At 41.7% G+C, this 17,760-nt stretch overlaps 2 protein-coding genes across 3 annotated transcripts in view; one reads left to right on the top strand and one right to left on the bottom strand.

The window, feature by feature from the left end:
• The window catches only part of gabra5 (gamma-aminobutyric acid type A receptor subunit alpha5), a gene marked incomplete at both ends in the record, with an annotated part of 84,465 nt that overhangs the window by 14,201 nt on the left and 52,504 nt on the right, over positions 1-17,760 (top strand). For both annotated transcript variants that reach the window (XM_080735378.1, XM_080735377.1), the window contains one exon: positions 4,018-4,100. In XM_080735378.1, the coding sequence (XP_080591504.1) occupies positions 4,018-4,100 (83 nt within the window). The remainder of the gene's footprint in view (positions 1-4,017; positions 4,101-17,760) is intronic.
• The window catches only part of gabrb3 (gamma-aminobutyric acid type A receptor subunit beta3), a gene marked incomplete at both ends in the record, with an annotated part of 147,973 nt that overhangs the window by 89,144 nt on the left and 41,069 nt on the right, over positions 1-17,760 (bottom strand). The window lies entirely within an intron of this gene.

The raw sequence follows: 17,760 nt of genomic DNA, 5'->3' as shown, positions 1-17,760 counted from the left end.
ATTTATTCCAATCTATGACTAGATGGTTGTTCTCAAACAAGAATCAGAGCAGTGGTTGGTGCGACACTCTCCTATCAAACACCTTTGATAGGAGAACATTTCATTGTATTTTCTAGTATATTTTTTTCTGTGACTTCTTGGGGAAGGTAATACTTAATACTAGTGAAGGCTGACATGATGTTTCATCTGCCAGATTTCAAAGTATTGACACCAGCAGGTGACAGGAGCAAGGATTCACTAATTAAAGCTGTCCAGTGCAATTTATTTATCACAGAGTCCCGTTTTGCATATCGTCGTTGTCGGGCGGAAAACTCGTACCGGTATCTCCAAGTTTCAAATTTGTACGTTCTTTCGTAAAGTAACGCCCTGCTTCATCATACAAGGCGGGCGCACAAAAGTAGTGAAAACAGCAGATCTACAAGCACACAACGCCTCGCGGTGCGAGGCGTTGTGTGCTTGTAGATCGGCTGTTTTCACTAGTTTAAATCATTTTTAAAATGATAAATGCAAAACGAACCGTTTTGGACATACAGGGTTTTCACCCGACAACGACGATATCCATGGGTGTGAGTCCAGACCCCCACATTGATAATCTACGTATATTGTTGTAGTACAGCACCTTGCTAATGAACACACATCTCTGGGCCAGTAATTGATCTCAGATAAATGCTAAAAGGACACTCTCAACCCTGGTACCGAAGCCATCAACAGTGTAATTAGCAGTGGCAGATTGTAACAGCATGGTGTTCTGACCAAACGGGAACACGTAATCAAGGCATACAAGACATTAATTTATGAGATAGAAATTGAGGGGATGTGCTGATTTATTGGGTTTCGCTTTTCTTTTGGCACAGAACAGCTGTGCAGAGCAAGTAACCTTAACCTTAGTTTATGATGACATTAGAGCCTAGGCTTTTCATAGTAGCTACTACTACTACTACTACTACTACTACTACTACTACTCCTACTACTACTACTACTACTACTACTACTACTACTACTACTACTACTACTACTACTACTACTACTACTACTTGTACCGGTTCTATTACTACTACAACTACTGCCACTAATACTGTACACACACACGCAGTACATAAGTAGTCCACTAGGTGGGGATGTTGGACATCATACAAAGCAGTGGCTGGTTATACATTATTTCAATATAATGCAATACGTTCCACATTCTCCATAATCCTATATCCATGTGATTCCCAACTTAACCCCAACCCTCCTATTACAATTACTTTCAATGGACATATAAGGGTCCAATTGGTTCTGTTTGTACTCTCTCTGAGTTACAGACCCTCAAGAGTCCATTTGGTTCCTAAATATCAATCATTAATCTAATAACCCTCTAGGATCCCCTCAAGGACCCCTGGCAGGTTTTTGATTTTATGTGGGGGGGAAAAAAACAGAAAAAAGAGCATGCATTGTTGCTGGTATACATTCTTTTATATATACTTTTTATATTTTGACTAGGGGTGGGCGATATGGAAAAATACAATATCATGATATTTTCCCAAGCTGTATCACGATACACGATTTTATCACGATTCTTTTTCACGTTGGTTTTGATGGTTATTTTTCAAGTTACTTGACAAAAACTAGACTCTCTGGGTTCCTTTTGGGAGGTCTAAATTGAAATTTACAAGTATGTAACTCTGACAGTATACAAATGAAACCAAATGGACCCTTACGGGTCCATTTGGTTTCATTTGTATACTGTCAGAGTTAAGTGGAGACCTTGACATTTTAAAGTTTGAGAACTACTGATTTAGACCAAAATGCAGGTTTAAATTGAATTCTGCAATGAATCTCTGTATTAACGATTAAACGGGATTTTTTACAAGGCTCCCTCAATTGTATCACGATACATACGATAGCTCTGAAAAGGCATATCGTGGAGACATTGTATCGTCTCCATGATAATTAGCACCATACCGCCCACCCCTAATTTTGACTTAATGTATTTTGCTCAAATAAAAAAAAACATTTGAAACTGAAGGACCCCTGGCGGTCCCTTGACCCCAAGGGACTGCTATATCCTATTCAAGTTCATTGTGTTTATATTGTATATTTTCATGTTTGGCTCATTTCTCTCTATCATGTATGTACTGTAGACCAGTGTCCACATTCAGGGCATTCATACATGGAAAGCTTATGAGCTGTCAGACAATGTTTATGAAATAAGTGGGTGATGGCAACAATGTCTTTACATGATACACCCACTAGAGGGCAGCATGTCACTGGGTTGTGTGGTTTGTCTGTCTAGTCTGCTCTAGAGAAGACTACAGCAGTGGTTCTCAAAGTGGATTCCAGGGACTCTGTAGGTTCCTTTAGGGGGGTCTAAATTGACCCATACAAGTCTGCAACTCTGACAGTATTGGAACCAAATGGTTCCATTTGTACACTGTCAGAGTTAAGAAACCTTGAAATTTGCAAGTTTGAGAAACACTGGACTGTATACTGTGTATAGTAAGGGTGTAACGATATAGTAACTGCATCGAAATATTGTTTTTAACGAATATATATATATATATATATAGTATATCGAAATGAAATTAAAAATCGAATAGTATCGTTTGATTTTGTATCGTATCGAATTGGCAGTGCAAAGAATCGATTGTATCGATACTACCTACTTGTGCATTATATTTAGCATTTTTAAGAAGAAAATGTAAAAGGAGGGGTTTAATTACTTTTCCTTTCCATATAGCTACACTGGTCTATCGATACATCTGTGTAATCTCTGGGTTCATGTCAAGGTGCGGGTTTGTCAATATACAATGTCCATGTGTTTGGCAGATAATCACTGGGTTTACTTATTTATATCCATAATAATACATGTTTCCCTTAAAAAGCTGCACTATCCACACCTTTCACACAGATTTAATGTCTTTGCTAAATAGTTACTATATTGATTTTAAATCATTGAATCGAATCGTATAACCATGAATGAACCAATATCATCCATAAATGGTAAATGGTGCATTTATATAGCGCTTTTATCCAAAGCGCTTTACAGAGATTGTGCATTACATTCACCCATTCACGCACACATTCATACACCGGTGGCGGAGGAAACAATGCAAGGCACCAACCAGCTCACCGGGAGCAATGTGGGGTTCAGAGTCTTGCCCAAGGACCCTTCGACATTAACTCAGGGGGAGCCCGGATTTGAACTGGGAACCCTTCGGGAACCCTTCGTGCTCTAATAACGGTTTCTCTACCCCTGAGCTATGCCTCCCCACGTCCATGCATCGTATCGTCAACCATGTATCGTGATATGTATCGAATCGCTATTAAAATGTATCGTTACACCCCTAGTGTATAGCCATAGCTGTGCACAGGATTATGCTGTTACATTGGGTCCTCATGAGGCGCTTATTGTTGTTATTTCTTTCTACCTCCAAATGCCCGTTACGATAACAATTCTAAGGAAGAGAGCAAAAGGGAAGAAGAGAGTGAATAAAATATATATATAGAGAGAAAGACAGACAGAAAGACATGTGATTGTACTGTATATATGTGTAGAAAAAGCAGGTCAAACTTAAGTAAACAGTTTGGGTTTTTCTTCTCTCTGTTCTGGTAAATTGTGCTCCGTTGTGATCGCCCCACTGGAGGGCAGCCTTGTTCTATTCTATAAACCATTCTGGATCCCATTTGTACACACACAGGAATGCATCCTATTTTGTTAATAGGTATCATTATGGCTTGGCTTGGATGCTTACTGGACCTTGCTATGGAAATCACTTTCGACTCCACCGTTAACTATCTGAGAAAAAAAAAAATTAAACTTAATTAGAGTCAATGACCTTCCCTTTTTAAACATTATTATGATTTTCACAGGTTTGAGATTGACTATGACCTCGATAACGCACAGTTGATTAACAACTGTCTGTTGTAATTAGTAGAATTGATGATGATGATGACAACGAAGATAATGACGCAGCATGTCTATATTTTGGATATAGAAATTAAATGCTTGATTTTTATTTGTCCTCCTTCTGCCAGATTAACCATAGCAGCAGAATGCCCCATGCAGCTGGAGGATTTCCCCATGGACGCCCATGCTTGTCCGCTCAAGTTCGGAAGCTGTGAGTAAACGCCTGTTCTAAACGAATGCACAGAATAACCTTCAGTACCGCGGGAACATGTGTGAGGTTATGTCCATAACCTAGACATCAGTGATTTATCTTAAGCACTAAAAGCTTTACCGCCGCAGCAAACTTATCTCATGACTCATGAAGTCATTACTCAGGAAATTGGTGCCCGTCGTCCATGTGCTATCAGCTTCTGTATCTGTGTCTATCCATGTGCTATCAGATTCTGTATCTGTGTCTATCCATGTGCTATCAGATTCTGTATCTGTGTCCATCCATGTGCTATCAGCTTCTGTATCTGTGTCCATCCATGTGCTATCAGCTTCTGTATCTGTGTCTATCCATGTGCTATCAGCTTCTGTATCTGTGTCTATCCATGTGCTATCAGATTCTGTATCTGTGTCCATCCATGTGCTATCAGCTTCTGTATCTGTGTCCATCCATGTGCTATCAGCTTCTGTATCTGTGTCCATCCGCTGGTGGCAAGGACAGATGTACTTGTAAATCTGACAGCCCCTGTCCCTCAGGTGAACCTATTGTTGCTGAGGCAGGACCACAGATGACTGTGTGCAGACGTTGACGCGCATGAGCCTGATCAAGTCATTCATCAAAATGTCAAAGCCAGGGACGTGCAGAGAATTTTAAGAGAGGCAGAGGCTGAAATGTCGAGAATATTGAAAATAGCCGACCTCCAAGATCACAACGCGTCGCAGCGCGGCGCGTTGTGAGCTTGGAGGTCGGCTATTTTCGGTGCATGGTACCACACTGAACTAAGCGTAATCAATTTCTTTCACCATAGTAAAAACCACATTCATGGTCTGGAGAAGGCACTTTTTTACAGACGGATAAAAGGGCAGGGGCTCAAGCCCCCTTTGATGTCTATGTGTGCACGACGTGCCTAGTCAAAGCTACAATTCACTTGTAGCTTTGTATCCTGTAGCCAGGAGGGCCACATGAACAACAGAAAATACTGTGGAGGGCCGGGCCAAAAGGCAGTGCTCCCCTCAAGATGTGCTCCCCCGCAAACTAAACACAAAGCTTTACCTCCGTTACTTCAGTAAATAGATAGATAGATAGATAGATAGATAGATAGATAGATAGATAGATAGATAGATACCTTTATTATCCCAAGGGGGAAAATGTGTTGCCCAGAGGCAGCACAGCAGTATAAGGTTATTTACAAAGTTACGTATGAAAAAGAAAAAAAGAAAAAAACAAGAACAGAGTACAGTAAGTACTCTAATAAATACTTAGCAGTCCAATTTTTGTTGAAAACCCGGCATTCGGCAGTGACTTTTCTTTTTTTAGCCACTTTAGCCATTTTTGATGGGTAAGGTAAGGCAGGTTGTCTTGATGTGTGACCAGTCTGACCACCTGCTTGTTATTGAGACAACATCCAATAATCACAGATCACACACACGTGCTGATGTACGCATTGCGTCCATATGTACGTGAATAAAAAAACTTCAAAATAAATGCAGCTTTAGTCCATGCATGAGGTAAAATTAGAAAATGTGTTTATTTTGTAATTTGCCATTAACCCTACAAGAGCCGGTCAGAGCCGCATACGGCCCCCGGGCCGCACAATGCCCGGGTCTGCTGTAGCAATTGTATCCTTCACTTCCTCCTCAGACATAAATGTAGGGATTTTTCTTAAGCATGGAGAACCATACATAGTCACCAACCCTCACGCATGCTTCTACATTTAAACACCAAGGCAACTTGACGCTAATCCGACACAGCGACAGGTACGCGTCACGCATAGCCCAACCCGATGCTAGTGGCTGGTGGTGGCCACACTGGCCAGGTCCCTGCATGATGCTGTGTGCAGGGTGTCACACCAAATTCTGGGCCCCGGGTACAAGGATTCACTGTGGGGCCCCTGTGCTTTAACTATTGAAAAATAGCAGATATACAAGCTCACAGCGCGGCACCGAGTGCCGTGCTGCGAGCCTATAGATCTGCTATTTTTGAAAATTGTGAAAATGTGTGCAAGAAACCTATGTTTCCATGTCAGTGATGCTCAAACCTTTTCATCTGAAGGACCCCCAAAATGATATGAATTTGGCCATGGACCCCCATCTCAAAATATTTAGTTCCAGGGACCCCCCCGGAAGCATAATTTGAGTTACAAATGTTCGCTTAAAAAATACATATTCAAAGATTTGCACACATTTTCACGACTTTTCTACGAGCTCGCAGCGCGCTTGTATATCTGCTGTTTTTCAATAGTTAAAGTTACTAGGGCCCCTCCACCGTGGGCCCTGGTAACTCAGTCCCACTTTCCTACCCCTTGTGACGCCCCTGGCTGTGTGAGCTGGTTATAGGCTGCCTCTCTCTCACACAAGACTATATCAGGAAGCAGAGGATTAGCACTTGAGGTCTTCCCTGCCATCGGGAGGGTTATCTCAGGCCTGCTTCTGCGCTCAGAGGCAGCCACTCCTCCCAGACCCGTTTTTAGACTGATCTCCACCCCACAGCCAGGGATAAGCAGCGGAAGTCTTCTTTACATAATTGTAACAGAACTACAACACTGCATTCATCCAGTGTCTGTGTCTTATGCCCTAGTTAGCCTAAGCAGCTCAATTACATCAGAATGTGTGGTAAATGTCAGCAGCAGCATAACAATAATAATAATAACAATATCTGGGATTTACAGTACATGCGCTTTTCTAAGTACTCAACAGGGACGTGCTGGCCATTGGGAAAAGCGGGACAACTCCCGAACGGCCGGTTCAGGTCCAGGCCGGCCATTAGGAAAAAAATAAAAATAAAATGTCGGCCTTCGTTCCATTTTGGGGGCTGTGCGGCCAACAAAGTAAATCGTCACTGTCGGGCAGAAACCTCGTACCTCCAAGTTTCAAATGTATACATTTTTTCGCAAAGCAAAGCCCTGCTTCATCATACAAGGCTGTTGCACAAAAGTAGTGAAAACAGCAGATCTACAAGCACACAACACCTTGCGGTGCGAGGCGTTGTGTGCTTGTAGATCGGCTGTTTTCACTAGTTTAAATCATTTTTAAAATGATAAATACAAAACAAATGGTTTTGGACATATAAGGTTTCCACCCGACAACGACAAAAAGAAAAAAAAAAGAAAAACGAGCCTCTCCAACTCTTTTTCCCGGGCTGAATCAGGGGCCCAGCACGTCCCTGGTACTCAAAGATGCTTTACCTGCGTGTGGGGGCCAGGGGTGAGGAAAACTCAGATAAGCAAAAGATAGGAATTAAAAGCAATAAAATAACGAGTTGAAATCTAAGTCAACTTGGGAAGGCTATTCTGAACAGGTGGGGGGTGGGAGGGGGCCCTGTCGCTCCAGGTTTGAGGCCAGGTCTTGGGGACCAAGATATTGCATTTATCGATTACTGACCGCATGCGGACATGAATTCATTGATATTTGCAACCTTTATCAACCTTTACCTTTTGTGTGTGTGTGTGTGTGTGTGTGTGTGTGTGTGTGTGTGTGTGTGTGTGTGTGTGTGTGTGTGCGCGCGCGCGCGCGCGTGTTTGTTTGTGTGTGTTCTTTTTCTGGAAACAATGCTTGTTTTTACAAACCAAGGCCTGTGTTGTATTATTACAATACTGTTAATAATATATAGCCATTTAACACTTATTGCACACTAATGAATGATTGTTTTACAAATATTTAATGATAAAATGTGTTACTTTTGTCAATTGTCATCTTCATAGATTTTGGTCAGCTACAAACTCACAGTCAAAAAAACTGGCCAATACAAAAAAGATACCAGTTCTACTCACTTGATAAAAGCCCGGCTCAATAAGCAGGATCGATAAGGTGCCCATTATCAATAAAAACGAACAAGCTCCATCCCTAACAGCGTCACAACATTGGTGTCTGTCTACAGACCCTAAATCAGGGGTGGGCAACTTTGATGATGGCGAGGGCCACTATATTTCCACCTTCACTCCAGAGGGCCACATTGCATAGTGCTACGTCCTCCTTTGTCATTCTAGTATCTCATACAAAAGAAGCTCAAAACGCATTTTGCTTCTTTTGAATTGGAATCCTGAATAATTTGTTGTTCTTTTTTAATTGGAATCCTGAAATGTAACATTTGGATTTAATTTCAAACACATTATTGATATACTCATGTTAACTTTATGAACCTAAATACAAATACGTTGGACATAAAAAAATACATTTTAATACTACTATACTAGTCATTAACTCTATAACCGCTTTGGACGTTCCCGTTCGCCCCATTTTTCCCGGCGGCGCGATGCCAATTGTACGTTCTTTGGCTCGTTCTTTTGTACCTTGTTAAACTGATGAGGGGTCGCGCGGGTGTGTACCGTAGAGACAGCTCCCGTAAAAGTGCTCTCAAAAACCCACTGGACGTTAGCATCAATTGAGTAACAAAACACTTGTTGTCATTTTCTCTGGATCTATTGCTCTGTAGCGATTGAGCTGTCTTGACGGACGGTAGCCTACCGCGGCCATTTCACATTAATTCTTGCATGAGGCTGCCCTCTACTGCTAGTATAGCGAAAGTACACCTATTTAAGGAGAAAAGAAAATTAATACATCTTTGTCTATAACATTGCAAAGGTAAGGTGCTTTTGCTGGCACAAAATCCAATAAATAAATAACAACATCTGGCAGTAAAACTGTTAAGCTACTAATATAGAATGACAGAATTAAAGCAGGTCATGTTTGGAATTGTAACAGCTGAAATATAATAATATATCAATATTCCGGTATTAACCTGCGGGCCGCATTAAGTGAAGGTGGGAGCCGCATGTGGCCCCCGGGCCGCCAGTTGCCCATGTATGCCCTAAATGAAGCCTATATTTCAGCAATTTCAAATCCCTTTCTATCCCCCCTATCAGGTCTATTTCCAGTCCCAAATGCTAACGGCAACCGCAGCAAGGGCGGGTCTTCACTCGGTAGAACCAGTAGAAAGCAAAGCATACCCTACTTCAGGGGTCTTCAACGTTTTCAGGCCAAGGACCCCTTAGCTCAGAGAGAGATGAAGCAGGGACCCCCCCACTACATATTGTATAAAATTGTGTCGCAGATTAAAAATGATGATAGATTTCTTAGACAGCTTAGACTTGTTTGACAGCACTGTCATCATGTTGGACTGATGTGTATTTTACTATTTTCAGACATTTAACCACTTGAACCGTCAAATACTTTGCAAACCTCTTTGCCAAAAATAGCCGATCTACAAGCTTACAACGCCTCGTGCTGGGAGACGTTGTAAGGAACTACGTGATAAGGAACGTGATAAGAATTAATGTGATAAGAATTAATGTGATAAGAATTAAAGGAGCTATAGTCAACTTTTTCTTGAAAAAAGGATGCTAAAATAAAAATAATGTTTCGAAAATATTTTATAAAAAAATAAGCTTCATATATGTGTTTCTATTCAAAAATGACCACAAAAAGCGTAAAATAATGATAAAATAATAATTTTGGCCATTGTCAGTCGAACACTTTGTTTACATTCTAGTCTAGACTAGGATGTAAACAAAGTGTCGGCCCTACAATGAAAAAGTTGACTATAGCTCCTTTAACGTGATAAGGAACGCGATAAGAATTACCACGGTGCAACGCCACGGCCCCGTTATCACGTCCAGGTACGTGTTACCTGGTTGCCATGGTTACCAGGTAAACAGGTGCTGCGGCGGCCACCATCACTTACTCCCCAGTTATCTGCTCTCTCAGGCGCATGCTCTGCTGCGACTACACTGCGTCTGACTTCCCACACCCACACTTGCTGATATGAACAATAAGGCCACTACACGCTTAGCACTCTCAATAACAAAATTACACTGACCATCCTCTGCATCGCTACTTCGACCTCTTGCCATCAGGGCGAAGATACAGAACCTTGAAGTGGCACAGGGTTCGGTTTAGCAGGAGTTTTGTCCCCTCAGCCATTGCCACACTTAACAATCTGCTAGACAATCGCCCCCGTCCAGGGGCGAAATTAGATCTTATTCTGCATGGGTTTTCAGATCAAAAGGGCCCTGTACTGCCGTGAGGGGGGCCCATAGATTAGGAGATTAGAGACCCCTGATATATTGGAAATGACAAAATACATATCGTCGTTGTCGGATGTAAACCTCATATCTCCAAGTTTCAAATTTGTATGTTCTTTCGCAAAGCAAAGCCCTGCTTCATCGTACAAGGCTGTCGCACAAAAATAGTGAAAACAGCAGATCTACAAGCACACAACGCCTCGCGGTGCGAGGCGTTGTGTGCTTGTAGATCGGCTGTTTTCACTAGTTTAAATCATTTTTAAAATGAAAAATGCAAAACGAACGGTTTTGGACATACAAGGTTTTCACCCGACAACGACGATAATTTATAATACTGCCCCCAGTAGGGGGGCCCTTGGGTTTATTAAACCCATCAACCCTATACAAATTACGCTTGTGCCCCCGTCGCTAAGAGGGGCTTTCTGTGTATAGTGGGGTACTGATGACCTGTCTTTGTGATATGTTTGTGTTGTTATATTGTTATGTGTTGTTTCCTGTTTGAACAGACTGTGAAGACAAATTTCCTTTCGGGAACAATATAGATTATTATTATCAGGAAGCGTGTAATATCCATAGGCTCCTATTCATTGCAGCTGCAAAGAAACAGCTTTATCTCGGAATCTACTTCCAAAAATGCTTAGATCGCCGACACCTCGGTCTACATCCTGATTTAGAGAATTTCCACAACATGGACACGATCGTGGCTTCCATCGGCTTCAATTCCAGCAAACAAAGTTTGACCCTTGGTTGTAACTCCCCTAACGTAATAATACTTTATTATCCCAAGATTATAATCCGATAAAGGTATCAACCTAAAAAATAAATCGTATTAGTGTATCCCTATGTATAGAACTGACAAGACAGAAATCTCTGATGATTGAATGCAAAAGGTTGTCTCTCTCACTATTGTTATGGTAGAAAGTCTCATCACTATCACCAGTAAGACTCCCTAATCGGGAGATAAGCGACCTCCAGGTCGCATACACAAACTTTAGAAGGCAATCGTAGCCAATCAGGAGGGAATATAGGAAATGGGACAGATCCATGTTGATGACTTGACTTTAGAGATACTGTGTACCGCTTTGTGTGATTTTAGGCCAAAATCTGTAGGAGCAGTGTCCAAAAATGTGTTTTGCAAAAATCGGCCTGATGGTGGCGCTAGAAGAGGGCCATGTGAGAAATGAGTGATGGAGGTTGTACTTGCCATCCAAGGAGTGTGTGTGCAAAGTTTGGCATTGATAGGGCCAACGGTGGCGGAGATGTGAGTAGGGCAAAAGTGTGACGTGACGGACAGACTGACAGACTGACAGCCGGTGGAGCTTTTCATAGTAACTGCGATCTGACGGTCGCAACTGTTATACAGGTACTGTAGTATTTCTTGGTCTAGACCTGTGAGTGAGTTTAACAGACACCATGACAGGGACGTGCAGAGAATGTTTGAGAAGCAGGGGCTGAAATCTCTAAAAGGGCCTTTTTGTGAAAATATCGAAAATAGCAGACCTCCACGCTCACAACGCGTCACGCTGCGACGCGTTGTGAGCTTGGAGGTCGGCTATTTTCGGTGCTTGATACGATACCACACTGAACTAAGCATAATCAAGTCAATACTGGAGGTGTGGCGTAACGGCATGGATTTCTACACAGAGAGGGCAATTCTTTCAACATAATTATGCTGCATTCAAGTTCAGGAGAGTTTGGACGAGGCAATTCTCTTGATTTGGCATGGAAAAGAGGGCATTTGCATTTCTTTCACCATAGTAAAAACTGCATTTGTGGTCTGGAGAGGGCACCTTTTACAGACGGATAAAAGGGCAGGGGCTCAAGCCCCCTTTGATGTCTATGTGTGCTAGGCCATTCACGAATAGTGATTTTTACAGGACTGGCCAAACTATCAAATATTAAGAAAGCAAGAGGCGAACATTGTGAAAATAGCCGATCTACATGCTCACAATGCCTCGTGTTGTGAGCGGAACCGAGACACATTAAATGTAATACCCAAGTGCTTGTCAGGGTGGGGGTCCCCAGTTCAAATATGTTTATTTTGGGGGTCACAGCCTAAAAAGGTTTGAGAACCCCAGGTATAGAGCATTAACAAATTCATCCACCAGGGGCATTGACAACGCATTCTTATGACTTCCTATATAGCCAAGCTTTATAAACTATATATTTTTTAAAGAGAAAACAATAAAAAAATAAAAATAAGCGAATATTCGACTTCGGTGAACAGCGTCGAATAGTGACTTTGATATTCGAATATTCAAATATTTGAATATTTGGTGAATGCCCTAATGCCCTAAGTGATGAGAAAGTCTCATCACTATGGTTATACAAGGTAGTATCTCTTGGTGTAGACCTCTGCGTTGAGTGAGTTTAGCAGACACCGTGAAGATGCTGAGCTCTACATCATAAAATAACTGCAAGCTGTGTTTCCGTTCCCCTCATGCACGTTGATTTAGTGTAGCTCCAGTCGTTTACTGCAGCTCATCTGTTTTGGGACCTGTGTCCTAATGTTCACCCCGTCGACTGTGGGAGAAGTTCTATTATTAGATGTCTTTAGCGCCAGAGGTAGCAGCAGTAAATTACCGCTGCACAACGAGAAATACTTCAAATGCTGCTAGATTCCATCTGTATGCAGGGGCGTCACAAGGGGTAGGAAAGTGGGACTGAGTTACTAGGGCCCAAGGTGTGGAGGGGCCTTAATTATTTTATACTTTAGCTATTGAAAAATTGCAGATATACAAGCTCACAGCGCGGCACCGAGTGCCGCGCTGCGAGCTTGTAGATCTGCTATTTTTGAAAAGTCGTGACAATGTGTGCAAATCTTTGAATATATGTATTTTTTAAGCGAACTTTTGTAACTCAAATTTCGCTTCTGGGGGGTCCCTGGAACTAAATATTTTGAGATGCAGGTCCGTGGCCAAATACATATCATTTCTGGGGTCCTTCACATGAAAAGGTTTGAGCTCCACTGACATCGAAACAGTGTGATTTTTCAAAAAAACGTAGAAGGATTTGAAATATTCAAAGATTTTCATGATTTAAAAAAAATAGCAGATCTACAAGCTCGCAGCGCGGTTTTCAATAGTTAAAGCACAGGGGCCCCACAGTGAATCCTTGTACCCGGGGCCCAGAATTTGGTGCGACACCCCTGTCTGTATGTACAGATGGATTGTCGCTGCCAAGGGAAAACCTTGGACTACGGAGAATCAGAGATACAAGGTTTTGTTTTGCTCGACGGTGACATCACTTGAAAAGCCAGTTGTGAATGTGACACACTTGCGTGGAAACACTGTGTGTGTGAGTATGTGTAGCAGTGGTGTAAAGTAGCTAAGCAGAATTTTGAGGTACTTTTACTTTACAGGAGTATTTCCAATTTTCAATACTTTTACTTCTACTCCACTACATCTAAGAGGCAACTGTTGTACGTTTACTCTACTGCATTTATCTGAAAACTTTAGTTACTAATTACTTTGCAGGTATAAATCATTATATTATAAAACATACATGATCCATTTTAGCCAACTTTTATACATAGGCTATTTGAAAATAGCAGATCTGCAAGCTCACGATGCAACACACTGTGAGCTTGTAGATCGTCTATTTTCAAATATTATAGTAGGCTACTTTACTCAAGTACATTTTGAATTCCAGATTTTTACTTGAAAGGGTTAAAGGGTTAACACACCAAAATATGGTCGGCAGCGGATAAACTCTTTTGGTGCGCGGTTGACTAAAAATGCAGAGAGCGTATTCCGTCCCAAAGCCAGTGACGCGCCTGTCACTTACTTCCCGCACCGTCAAGTCCCTCCCTCCCTGTAGCCTGTAGACTAGCGTACGTTGGCCAGGTTATGTTTTCGTGTCAACTCTATAATGGACAGGTGAAGGGTACTCTCGCCCTTACTTTATTGGAAGGGGAGATGCAACAACAAGCTAAAAAGAGAAGAGTTTGGGTGCATGAGACTCATCAAAACAAAACATCCCCCTTCCTGAGTCTCGGAACGTTACGCCTTCCACTCACCCGATTGGACATTGGAGTGGGGAACCCAGAATCTGCGTGGAGAATTTCTTTGCTCCAGCATAAACGCAAGGTCTGCGCGGCGCGCAGATACCCTCCACTGACATGAAACCGCCCCCTTCTCATTGAAAGGCATTGGCGGAACGCGGATTCCACTCTCATAGGTATTTTGGTGTGTGGGCACCTTAACAGAGTATTTCTACATTTGCATCATTGATACTTTTACCTAAGTAAAACGTTCCACCACGGATGTGTAGTGGTGCGTGGGTAAGCTGTAGAAGTTACCGTGGTGTGTACGGTACTGTACTGTATATCCTGGTCTCTCCAACTCCATTAACCCTAGCTAATCCTTTGACCTAATGGACAGCACTCACCCCTGAGCTCCTGGCTTTCAAAGCTACACTGTGGACCTGGCCCGTGCTGCTGCTGCTGCTGCTGCTGCTGCTGCTGCTGCTGTGTTAATCACTGCTCTGCACTGTTGAGGCTCGCTGGGACGCGCAGAGAATGTTAGAGAGGCAGGGGCTGAAATGTCTACAAGGGCCTTTTTGGTGGAAATATAAGAAAATAGCAGACCTCCAAGCTCTCAACGCGTCGCGCTGCGACGCGTTGTGAGCTTGGAGGTCGGCTATTTTCGATGCGTGATACCACACTGAACTAAGCATAATCAAAGGAGCTATAGTCAATTTTTTTTGAAAACGGATGCTAAATATTTAAAATGATGTTTCAAAAATATTTTATGAAAAAATAAACTTCATGTATGTTTCTGTTTTAAAAAATGACCACACAAAGCGTAAAATAATGATAAAATAATCATTTTGGCCACTGTCAGGCTGACACTTTGTTTACATTCTTGTCTATGTTAGACTATGATGTAAACAAAGTGTCGGCCCTACAATGGCCAAAATGATTATTGTATCATTATTTTACGCTTTGTGTGGTCATTTTTAAACCAAAACACATATATGAAGCTATTTTAGCATCCGTTTTTCAAAAAAAAGTTGACTATAGTTCCTTCAAGACAATACCGGAGATGTGGCATAACGGCATGGATTTCAGGTATGTCATGGAAAGGGGTCATTTGCATTTCTTTAACGAAATTCATGGTCTGGAGAGGGCACTTTTTACAGACTTACAGTATAAAAGGGCAGGGGCTCAAGCCCCCTTTGATGTCTATGTGTGCACGGCACGTGCCTGGCTCGCAAGTGTCTTTTTCTAACTCTGCTGTGCTTTCATCCACATCTGTGACGCTGTAGCGCCTCGGGAACCATACTGCCAATATATTATTAACCACATGAACCCTAGTGTCCCTAGTCTGGGCAGGTCATAATGGGCCAACATTTGGCGAAAAGAGGCAAACCTTCAGCATTGGCATTTTTGGCAAGAGATAGAGATTTGGGGCTGAAGTTAGGGCTGTCACGATTATGACATTTTACATGACGATTAATTGTCACTCAAATAATTGGCGATTAACGATTTAATTGTGTTTTTGTCATTGACAATTACATTTCTGTTTGGCTTTTAGGCTTTGAAGTTGCACATGGCAGATATGACACAAAACCTAAATACACGAAGAAATTACTGACATATTTGACAACTTACTACTTAAAAAATAACATTGATAGTGGAAATAGCCGATCTACAAGCTCACAACGCATCGCGATGCGACGCGTTGTGAGCTTGTAGATCTGCTATTTCCACTATTTCTGACATTTTTCATCATTCACGATTATGACAATTATGACAAAATAATTGCGATAATGTCAAATAATCATGATTAGACGATTATGTAATAATTGTGACAGCCCTAGCTGAAGTGAGAAAAACAAGTGAGTTTTTTCGACCACCCGTTCTCGAGTTATGGGCCGTTGAAACAGCGTGTCTCGCTCTCACATGCATGCAACGCAAACAAAGGGGCGGAGATAAAAAATGTAAAGAATTATATAGGAAACTGATGCGGATCTCATGTTGCGCTGATGTCATTTCATGTGGTCCGATAGGACTGTGACTGCAATATCTCTTACACTAGACGAAGCTTGTGTACGTGATTGGCAGTGAATGAGTTCAATTCAAATTCAATCATTTAATTATCTGTTGATAGTCTATACATGATCTATAGCGCATTTATTCTTTAGGTCTTATGACATCAAATTTCATTCTTCTTTTTTATTTTGAGTTTATTTATTTTTTCATTTTTCCTGACCTCAATAACACAAAAAAACCTGAACTTTCAACATTCAGTGTTTTTTCTGTAACCTGTAGTTTTTTGAATTACTAGGCTCAGAAAAGTGAGTTCAGTTTCCTCTGGACGTACGCATCCAGGGGAGGATGTGGTTGTAGGGGAGGGTGAACTCAACAACCAAAGTGATGAATGGTAAATGGTGCATTGGACCGATGCAAACACAATGTAAAGTAACAGCAAAGGTGATACACCCTCCCCTACAACCACACCCTCCCCTGGATGATGATGCGTACGTCCAGAGACAAATTAACTCACCTTTCTGAGCCTAATTATTCAAGAAACTACAGATTGCAGAAAAACCACTGAATGATGAAAGGTCAGGTTTTTTCTTGGTGTAATTGAGGTCAGGAAACATGAAACATTTTATTTAAAAAAAAGTAAATGTGATGTCATAAGACCTTTAGCAACAGATTCACTGTTGTACATTTATACTATATTGATAGATACATTATTTAACTCTGTCACACCAAGTGCAGATGTCTAGTGTCAGACTCTATGCCAATTTATATAATTTTGTATGTTATATTATTCTTACTTCTCTATTCTTACTATCTACTATGTTATACTATACTTACTGCTGTTGCTGCCACAGTGCTAGACTTTGCCCAAAGTTTAAAGGTCTATCTCATCTCATCTCATCTCATCTTGTCTCGTCTCGTCTCGTCTATATTTATCTGGCCCCCGGCATGTGCACTTAAGCCCCTCCAAATGATCAAGAATGCCGCAGCATGCTTGGTTTTCAACCAGCCAAAAATTTAAATGTCTCCCCCCTTCTCCGCTCCCTCCGTTGGCTGCCAGTTACTTTCCGCACAGAGTACAAAACACTGATGTTGGCCTACAAAGCAACCAAAGGTGTGGCACCCCCAAGAGAGCTAAATACCCAAATTGTAATTGTAATAGAGCAGTGAAGTCATGACGTGACGCGCTCATCCCCCTGTTCATGGAAGTAATTTCTCTATGGAGAATAACATTGGGTCATCTTAAAATCCTCTCATATAAGCATTGTGGTCCAAAAATAAACAAACGGTTTGCGCAATATTGTCGGGGAGGTGGCTCTGTATGGTTTATGATAGTCATTCACTCATATTTGATAAAGCCTGTTTCTAGCGAAAATGTAACTAATTCGGCGACAGTAACATTAGCGTTTTCTCACCATCAGTTGATTCTTCATATCCATATGAGTCAAACCACTTAGATCATTTGTTTATGTTTGGAACACAGTTCTTATATGACGCGATATGAAAAAAGTCTATGGGAATTCAGAATGGAGGGAAAACATGAACCAGGTAGGATGGGTAAATGCTCTATGGTCTAATCTTATTGTCATCACCAGGCCGAAGGCATGGGGAGACTATGTTTTGCCCCCTGTCGGCCCGTCCGTCAGTCCGTC

This window comes from Nannobrachium achirus (assembly GCF_963921795.1).
Source record: "Nannobrachium achirus genome assembly, chromosome: 1".
Taxonomy (NCBI): domain Eukaryota; kingdom Metazoa; phylum Chordata; class Actinopteri; order Myctophiformes; family Myctophidae; genus Nannobrachium; species Nannobrachium achirus.
Note: the sequence above shows the minus strand (reverse complement) of the source record. Positions and strands in the feature narration are given on the sequence as shown.